Source organism: Nannospalax galili, unplaced genomic scaffold, assembly GCF_000622305.1.
Source record: "Nannospalax galili isolate Female #2095 unplaced genomic scaffold, S.galili_v1.0 scaffold702, whole genome shotgun sequence".
Lineage (NCBI taxonomy): Eukaryota > Metazoa > Chordata > Mammalia > Rodentia > Spalacidae > Nannospalax > Nannospalax galili.
The window spans coordinates 1315995-1325965 of record NW_008348657.1 but is presented as its reverse complement, the minus strand read 5'-3'; the positions used below and the strand labels follow the sequence as shown (position 1 = coordinate 1325965).

Here is a 9971-nt window from a genome sequence, read left to right as displayed (position 1 = left end):
AAGGAAGGAAGGAAGGAAGGAAGGAAGGAAGGAAGGAAGGAAGGAAAGTGTAACTCTGCTCTGCCTGAACTTCATGGCCAAGCTCTCCAGAACAAAGCTGGTCCTTCAGATGTGTTCTGTTTCCGCACACTAAGCAAGGATACCATTTTTTCTGTGCCTTACTGAATTATAGCAAATGAGACAAACTTGAGGGAGCAGGTAATTGAAGATGTATTGCTGAGTATGACAATCTGCCTCATAGCCAAAGGCTGTCTCTGGGGTTTCCTGTTGGCAGTAAGAATGCAGTTTGGGGACTAGAGAGATGGCTCAGTGGTTAAAAGCAATGGCTGCTCTTGCAGAGGACCAGAGTTTGGTTCCCAGCACCCACATGGCAGTTAACATTCATCCTTAACTCCAGTTCCAGGGGATCTCATGCCCTCTTCTGGCCTCTAAGGTCACCAGACATTCACACAGCACACTTACCTACATGCGAGCAAAACACTCATACACATAAAATAAAAATAAATTTAAAAAATTTTAAAGTAACGAGTTTCATGTACCAAAATCAAGACATCATCCCACTGAAAGAGGGTGGAACAACAGGACAGGCTGAGATGGGAGGAGGGGGAACTGCTCAGAGGCAGTCACAGAGACATCTGAAGGATGATGTTTGAGCCCAGACACAGGTGATGATACTGGGTGGTCAGGGTGGCAAGCATCTTGCTGTAGGTGAAACTGTGCTTCCATTTTCAGGGGACAGAAATGAGCCCACTGGGGCCAGGAAACGTATGGTACGACTGTACAGAGGAGGCAGGTGAGGGCTGGCTAGGTGACTTAGAAAAGGCTTAAACCTGAAACAGCTCCTGGCCTGCATGGGGCTGCCGGTTAACTGCGATGGCACCTCAGGAGAGCGGGTCACTGGGAGGGCTTGTGTTAAGGTCTTAACCACTGTGTGTGGTGTTACCGGCCTGACAGCTGGAGAAGGAAGTGGAGCGGCTTGGAAACCTGGACGATGACTGGAGCCGCGTGAGTGTCCAGCCATCAGGGGGCACTGTTGGAATTGAAACTACAGACAAGCTCTGCTCCCACCTGGGAAATCTCTCCACAGCAGCAGGAAAGGCTCTGATTACCAAGGAAACGTTGACAGCAGATGATGCAGGAGGCTGGCTGCTAAGGACAGAGAGAAGTCCATCACCTACATGTCCAGAGGCAAAACGAGCATTCCCATCCTGCTGGAGCGAGCTCTATGCCTTGGAACCAGGTACCCTGAAGTCCAATGCTGCTTCTTCCAGAGTCATGGAGGGGCAGCCCGTGTCCCTTCCATCTGTGTGTCCAGAGATGGTCCAGGACCCTGGTGGACATTTCTGTTTTCTACAGATGGCCAGGCCTGCCTAGTCCACGACAGATTCTGCATACATGGAGGACAAACTACCTGTGATGACAGACAAGGCATGGTCAGTCACCCCCCGGCCCTCGACAGGCAAGCAGATGTGAACTCTTCCCTGCTTTCAACAAGGAGGGTTAAACTACTAATTTTTAACTAGTAGTTGTCCTGACAGTGTCCACTAGGAGTTGACATTGCTGTCTGGTGCTAGGGAAGGGTAACAGTGGGAAGCTGAGTGTGGGTGAAAGTGGGGGTGTTGGTTAGCAAAGGACACAGTGGAAGGGGGATTACACAAGGAATAGGGTCAGGTCACTCTTTAAAGAACATTTTATTTATGTATTTATTTGGGAGGACATGCATGTGCCATGGCACACATGTGGAGGTCAGAGGACAACTTAAGGGACTCAGTTCTCACTTTCTACCATGTATAATGTAGGGCCTGAAGTCAGGTTATCAAGTTTGGCTGCAAGTGCCTTTGCTCACTGAGCCATCTTGCTGGTACATCTTCGCTTTTTTGTGCATTGAGCCTAGCAGTTAATTCTGCTCGCTTGAGGACATGTCTGGGGACAGACAGGCCAACCTTTCATGAGTAAGAGAAGCCCAGGTCAGTCGTGCTGCTCTGAACTCTTCCCTCTACTTTGTGTGTAAAGGGATGCACATGTGTGAACATGCATGTGGAGGCCAGCTATCAACCTCAGGTGTCATTCCTCAGGCACTGTCCACATTTTTTTTATTTTCTTGAGACAGGCTCTCTTGCTAGCCTAGATTAGATTGGCTGACTAGCAAACCCCAGGGATCTACCTGTCTCCACTTCCCCAGAACTGGGATTATAAGCCTGTACCACCATGCTTGGCTTCTCAAATTTTTAAAATTTATTTATTTTATGTGTTTGAGTATTTTGCCTGCATGTACGTAAATGCTCCCAGGCCATGCAATGCCCGCAGAGGCCAGAAAAAGCTATTGGATCCCTGGAACTGGAGTTGGATGGTTGTTAGCTGCCAAATGGGTGCTGGGAACTGAACCCAGGTCTTCTGCAAGAGCAGTAAAGTCTTTTAACGGCTGAGCCGTCTCTTGAGCCCCAGGCCTGGCTTTTTTATATGGATTCTGGGGACCAAACTCAGGTTCTCATGTTTATAAGGCAAACACTTTACAGATTGAGCCAGCTCACCAGCCCCATTTTGTCTGTTTTAAGCACTGTATGTTAACCAGATGGTGTCTACTTCCACCTTAGCCATCAGTGCAGCACCTCTGGCCTGGTCCTCAGTCCACCCAGCTGAGCCATGCCCTCCCATGTAAAGGCCGCTGTCACTTTGAATGAGCACAGCATCTTGTGCTATATGTTGTAGCTCCTTCTCACACCAATGTCCAGCCAGTGTGGGCTGTCCAGCTCTGCACAGTGGCTTGTGGCCTACCCTAGCAGTGGCTGAGGAGTCCTAGAAACCATAGCCTTTTCTGGCACTCCCCCCTCCCCAGGGGTGGCCTTGGCTCCACCCTCTTGTTTTGTTTCATTGACACAGAGTCCTACTTTGTAGCCCAGACTGGCCTTGAACTTGAAGTAATCCTTCAGGTCAGCCTCCTGAGTGTTGGGAACATGCACATAGACATGTGCCCCTCTGCTCAGTGTCTGCTCCATCTTGCCCTCTCTCTTCTGAGTCTGCAGTGGGAAGACACTAATATTTGTCTTTCCAAATTTCTGTTATGTTTTCCATAGAAGAAGTGACCATTAGTAAATATTACTCCCAGAGTTCAGTTTTCGCAAGAGACAGACAGTCCAGCCGGTGGGACAGCCCTTTTGTCACAACTGCCTGTGAACTCTGGTGGGAAGCGGATGATAACATTTTTCCATTGGTACAGCCATACCTTGACTAAATGCACTGAACCAGTGCTGAAACCTCCCATAGACTTTCCCAGCACCTGTGCCAACGCAAACACAGAGTTTGAACCAGCAACACGTGGCTGTGGGCGTGTTAGTGCTAATGAACTAGAGTGGAGAGAAAAGATTAGGAAACATCACTTTCTGTCTGCTTCTGAGGCCTCAAACTGCTGCCACGGAAATAGCATTCTGGGTTCCAAAGGACCCACAAGGCACCCAGAGGACACCCCAGAATCTGCTACTTTACATACAAGGATTTGGTTCAAATTTGTGTCACTGCTGATGAATTTTCATTGAGAAAAAATACTTTCTGGAACAGAACCCGTTAAGGCTGTCAAGAGCTATAGCTGTTGCTTGAGTTGCTTGCCTAGCATGTACAAAGCCCTATGTTCAGTCTCCAGCACCTCAAAGGCAAGCACCGTGGTATACTCCTGTAATCCAGCACCTGGGAGGTGCATACAGAGGATCAGGAGTTCAAGGTCATCCTTTGCTACATAGGGAGTTCAAGGCCAGCCCGAGTTACATGAGATGCTGTCATAAAGAGAATTCATTAAAACAATTTTAATTCCTTAATAACTTTTTATATTTTATATATTTTATAACTATATTAGTCACCTTTTGTTGTTCTGCTAAAACACCATGACCAAGGCAAACTGTAGAAGGAAGAGTTTATTTGGTTTACAGTTCCAGGGTGACTAGAGTCCATCATGGTGGGGAGGCGCGGTGGCAGAGGCAGCCAGAGCAGAAACCTGAATGCTTACATCTTTAAGTACACACAGGAAGCACAGTGAGCAAGCTATAAGTAGATCAAGGCTATAAACCCTTAAAGCCCATCCCCAGTGACATGCTTCCTCCAGCAAGGTCATACCTCCTTGAAGGTCCCATGACCCTCCCCAAACAGCCACCAACTGGGGCCAAGCATTCAAATACATGAGCCTATGGGGACATTTTGAATTCAAACCACCACAATAGTATTTTCTAAATTTCATTAATGAAACATTCTCCATTTTTCTATCTCAAGAACAATTTCCGTCAGGATAAATTCTCTTTCATGTCAAGTCTATAGTAGGAGTTTGGAAGCTGGCACAGTGGCACCACCCTAACCCAGATCCACCCTCAATACCACAAACAAAACGCTGAAATAGAAGCAAAGGCACAACAGGACACAGCCCTGACTCTCAAGCCCCGGGAAGACGTGGTACAGGCTTCCCCAGTAGCATCCACCTCACCATGTTTTCCTAGATGGAGCTTCTGCCCCAGAATATTCTCTTCCACAATCAGACCCAAAGTGTGTGACGGGGCACCCTCAGGGCTGACCATAGCTCTTCCATCTTACAGCCCTAACAGACATCAGCAACTGAAGCTAAAGGCAGTTAACTCAGTGTGGTAATAGAAAAGTTTGGCCCAGGTGCACCAGGATGTGGGTTTGAGAAAAGGTCAACATGTACCTGGCTACTCTTGCTAACTGCATGTTTCTGGCTTCTGTACTTTCTGCTCTACTTGGCCTGTACCTGCAGGACCTTTTCACCCCTGAGTTATGAGAAACCATTAGGGGGAAGGGGCTTTCCACCCCTGATCAGACAAAGATGTGTTTTTTCTGTATAAAAGCCTACCCTGAAAAAGGCTTGGGGCTGCACTTGGGATGGAATGCCCAGTGTAGTTGCTGGCTGACTATAAAGCCTTTCTTTGGGCTATACTCTGTGTCTGAGTGGTCTTCTCTGGTGGAACACCTCACAACAAGCTTCCTTCCATTTCTCTCTTTTTCCTCTGGTCACATTTAGTGTCCCAGGCCCAAATGTAGTCAATCTAAATTTTGTCACCAGTATTCTTTAAATCAATGTGGTTTTTGTTTTTCAGTAGAGTCTGTATGTGTCTATCCTGGGGCTGGTGGGTAGAACTCAAGTTCTTTTTTTGTTTGTTTGTCTTTTTGAGACAGGGTCTCCTTGTAGTCCCAGCTGGCCTGGAACTCTGGAACTCACTTTGTAGACCAGGCTAGCCTCGAGCTCACAGAGATCCACCTGCCTCTGCCTTCCAAGTGCTGGGACTAAAGGCGTGTGCCACCATGCCCGGCAAACTTGAGTTCTTTTAAAATATGTTTTTAATGTTTTTATTTTTATTTTATGTGTATGAGTATTTTGCCTGCATATATGTAGGTGTATCATATGTGCGCAGCGACCACAGAGACCAGAAGAAGGCATCAGACAGTTACAGTTGTGAGTCAGCATGTGGGTGCTGGCAACTGAGCCTGGGTCCTCTGCAAGAATAGCCAGTGCTCTTAACTACTGAGCCATCTCTCCAGCTCCAGAACTTGGGTTCTTGAGAAAACATGCTAACAAGTATCTGACTTAACAAACACGCAAACGTCACATAAAAGTGTCGCTCGGCTGCTAGGAAGCCTCTGGAGAGGATTGGAGCTCTGACAAGAATCTCCCAAATGTTTAGGGAGGCGTTCCTTACTGCAAGCAGCCTGACAGCAGTGGTTCCCTTCCATCTTCCCAATGATGTGTGCTTATTCAGGGAGATGGGGCTTGCAGCAAACTTGAATGTAGACTGATAACCCCAAAGCTCTTTAAAATGTCATAAAAGTGGTACACGCCTTTAATCCCAGCACTCAGGAGGCTGAGGCAGGCAGATCTCTGTGAGTTCAAGGCCAGCCTGATCTACATAGTGAGTTCCAGGACAGCTGGGGCTACATGGAGACCCTGTCTCAAAAAGACCAAAAAAAAAAAATGTCCTAAAAGGTGTATCATCTGTGACACAGACTCTCAGGGCCAAAGAATAGAAAGAAGTTGTGAGTTCCCAGGAGCTGACGACCTAGGGAGGCAAGATGAGCACAGGGAGCAGGCAGGACAGTGTAGATGAAGGTGGGAAAGGAACCTTGTCCAGAAGGTGAACAGGAGCCAGCTCTGCAGGAAGAAGCTGGTCTGGGGTGGAAGACAGGAGCCCCTACAAGCCTCAAGTGGGCATGGCTAGGAGGAGACCAGACATGTATAAGCCCCTTAATCTACAAGGTAGGCAGGGAGAGTGGCCTGGAGCCCCCAACCAGGCAGGCCCAACCAAGGCAGGTAAGTCTCCCCATGAAAGAGCCTCAAGAATTGACAGGACCAGAAACAGGTAGGCACGCCTATCCCTCCACTGTCACCATCATACATGCATGTATGCACATACAAACTATGCACATGTACATGTGAATTGCATGCATGTATATAGAACACACAGGTAAGCATGTATTAACTACATATACGTGCAAGTACATCACATACATGCACAGGCACAAATGCACACATTCATAACCCATATATGTACACACAAACTGCACAGAAACACACAAAACCCAAAGATAAGCATCCATGCACAAACCACACATATGTACATGCAACCACACACATGCAAACAAGAACAGTCTACTTATAAAAACCTATACAAATTTTACATATGCACACACAGATCACACATATATTCAGACTGTACACATGCACATATGAACTACACATATACCTGTGTAAGCCACATATACCACACATGATAATCCACATAAAACATGCTCTCAGACAACACACTTGCACATACAGAAGACACATACACTGTGAATACACATGCATGCCTGTCCAAACCACACACACATAAAAATCATATACAAACATTCATATATACATAAAATATACATACACATCACACATAATCATGAAGGCATGCACAAACCACATACAATGCAAGCCACACAGAGATGTATGAATGCACCAACCACACAAGAATGCTTTTAGGTACAAATTACACACATGCACATACAAGTTATGCATAAGCATACATGCAAAAAACACATACGTGTATGTACAGCTTTTCTTGAAGGCAAAAAATGCCCATTTAATTCCTTTCTAGTGTAAGATCTCTTAATTGTACATGCACTGATCTCAGGATGTATTAAGCTCCTACAGCTGTAAGTGGAAATGTGTGTGTGCTTGCATGTGCTCTGGGCTGGGCCTATGGTTTTGTGAGCTTACTCAACTATGAAGAAGGCCCTGGAGCTAGAAGAGTTGAGTACCTGGCAGGCATGGTGTAGGGCAGGTGGCTGACAGCTGTGAGGTGAGTGTTGGGGAACACTAGCTAGGCCTGGATGCAAAGCTCCAGGAACTTCCTAAGCACAAAGTGGTCTGGGGACACACCATGGAGGAATGGGGCACTCAGTGTGGGCTGGAGCATGCTTGTCCGAGAACATGGTGAGGGAAGTCGAGGGAAAATGACGTAGAGGTCCCAAAATACAGATGGAGGAGATTCTACACCTCTCTTGCCTCCTTTCCTCAGGGGCACACGGGGTAAGGACAGAGGACCATGGAGACTGCAGGCCACTCAGCCACCCTGCCAAGCAACCAGCAAAGCTCAGGTTACACAGCAAGCCCAGCCCAGGATCCCTGTTGTCAAGACTGGCACTGTGTGGGCAGTTACTCCAGCTGGAGTGAAATGCACCTGCGGTCTGCATTCACCAGGATGGAAGCCACTTAGAGCCAGAGATGACTGTCACAAAGGAGGAGGCTCATACTCAGAGAGCCCTGGCAACAGGCTCCCAGGCCACCCACCCTGTTCAGCTTGGCTACACACCAGCGTTGTCCCTGGCGTCTTCATGCTTGGCAATTGGCTAGAAGTGCTCCGGAGACTCACTTTGCCTCAGTTGGCTGCTCCATTGTGAGACACAGAAATAGCCAGGTGATCTGGTACTGGGGGTGAAAGGCAGAACAGTCATCACAAAGGACCTCTATCAAGTGAGGAAACATATCCCTCATTTGTGGGTGTGTTTTCCAACCTAGAAGTTCTCCAAACCCCAATGCATAGGTGCTGCGAACCAAGACTCCGACCAGCAGAGCCGAGGAAAGGACAACACAAACGCCAAGGTGAGGTTCAAGCAATTCTCTCTCACTCTCTCCCTTCATTCTTCGTCATCCCACAATATATACCCTCATCAGATCCATCCCACAATCAGACCGTCACACAGAGCCAATCAGGACATGAGCACGGGGCTAACATGCAGACAGAACAGCAAATCATTGAGCCACACAATAGAATCATGCTTGGTGACGTATCGCGAGTTGGAGCAAACAAGTGAGGGTCACAAGGCTTGGCAGCCAGCCAGGGCGCCATCTTGGCGGGCTAGACCGCGCCCGCTTCCCACACATAGGGTCTTTACTGAGCCTCCACTGCATAGCAGGTCTGGTGACACCCTGGCCATCACTGGTCGGTTCCATCTCCAGCCCTTCTCTCCCTTCAGTGGGAGTGGGGCTGAAGTCTCGTTCTCTGATTGAGTGCATGGCAGCCTCTCTGGTCACCAGCTACATCCTGAAGTGACCTTGGGGCCTTCATCTACTGGCCATTGACGCTCAGGAGAATCCAGTCTTAGAAGCTCTAGAGTCAAGAAATGAGAGGAAAGAAGTCTTTCTACCTATATGCTCAGGAGCTCTGTGCCAGCAGCAGGGACAAGCCAGATCTGTCACATGCTACACCTGTGTCTCCAGTCCAGATATCCCTTCTGAGCCTCAACACAGCCCACACCAGCGCCCACCCGCATTCCTCGGGGGAAATTACCCAAGTCAGCATTTACTGAGCCCTTACCCCCTGCATATCCCCTTCAGCAGCTGGTGTTCTCTTCCTTAGTTCTCAGAGCAAAGGCCTTGGCAGCTGCAGCCCAGCACCCTCCTGTCACCTGGCACCCTCCTGCAGCCCAGCACCCTCCTGTCGCCTGGCACCCTCCTGCAGCCCAGCACCCTCCTGTCACCTGGCACCCTCCTGCAGCCCAGCACCCTCCTGTCGCCTGGCACCCTCCTGCAGCCCAGTACCCTCCTGTCGCCTGGCACCCTCCTGCAGCCCAGCACCCTTCTGTCGCCTGGAACCCTACTGCAGCCCAGCACCTTCCTGCTCAGACCTTTTTGGAGTTACTTTACATCCAGGTTCAGTGAAGGTCACTCTCCAGCCCCCTGCTTAGACACTATCCCCCCGAGCTGGGGACTACTCTACCCATCCTCTCTCTCTTCCCTCACTCTTCTGTGCCCCACCTAGATGGAGGTAGGTTATGTCTGTCCACACAATGGCCAAGAGATGGTTTGAGGCTCTGGGTTATTGTGAATGTGCAAGCTTGTTGCAGTCCATGGGGGCCTGCAGAGCAGAGCCTTCTGGAAGGCCTTCTGGGCATAGACCTGCTGTGTCCCCAGCTGTTCCCACACTTCCAACCCTTCTTTAGTGTCCCACCAACTTCACCCTCCAAAACTTCCTCTCCACACCCTTCAAGAGTGACACCCCAAAACCTCTTCCCTTTAAGCAGGCTTTTCTTGTCCCCAAGCCCAGAGTATTCTGTTTGTGCCTTTCAGTATCGATGCCCTACTGTTGGAGTTTCCCAGCTTCCCCATATGTGCTAGAAGCTTCCAGAAGGTGCTTCCTTACTGGTGGTATGTCTTCACAGCCCATTAGAGGTCCTTATATAGGAAACTAACACAACTGGAGCTGCTGAAGGTCATGCATCCTGAGATGAGGCTGGTGACCAGGGCTCATCGCCCTGCACAGTGACGTGGGACTCATTGCCCTGCAGGAAGGCCACTTCCTGGCATTACAAGGGAGCCTGGGTCTCAAGGCTTGCATGGCTGGCTTTAGACTGTCACAACCTAACTAGTCCTGTGACAGTGACCCCAGCTCCAGGGAACTGGGGTAAATGTGTAACTGGCCTCAGCACCAGCCCATCTCTCATGGAACCAG

The 9971-nt window shown here is 48.9% G+C and overlaps 1 protein-coding gene across 1 annotated transcript; it reads left to right on the top strand.

Annotated features, from left to right (window-relative positions):
• The first annotated feature begins 7743 nt into the window (after positions 1-7743).
• On the top strand, positions 7744-9182 carry LOC103744144 (altered inheritance of mitochondria protein 3-like). The gene is made up of 2 exons (XM_008845822.3): positions 7744-8122; positions 8880-9182. Exons 1-2 carry the CDS (start codon positions 8056-8058, stop codon positions 9179-9181), a joined length of 369 nt encoding a protein of 122 aa, XP_008844044.1. The 5' UTR covers positions 7744-8055; the 3' UTR covers position 9182.
• The last annotated feature ends 789 nt before the right edge of the window (positions 9183-9971 follow it).

What these genes read in the sequence shown, in the direction of transcription:
- LOC103744144 (XM_008845822.3), top strand. Translation starts at nt 8,056, where the DNA reads ATGCATAGGTGCTGCGAACCAAGACTCCGACCAGCAGAGCCGAGGAAA. An exon ending in AGGACAACACAAACGCCAAG is followed by an intron (nt 8,123 to 8,879) that starts GTGAGGTTCAAG and finishes TCTCTTCCTTAG; the next exon opens with TTCTCAGAGCAAAGGCCTTG.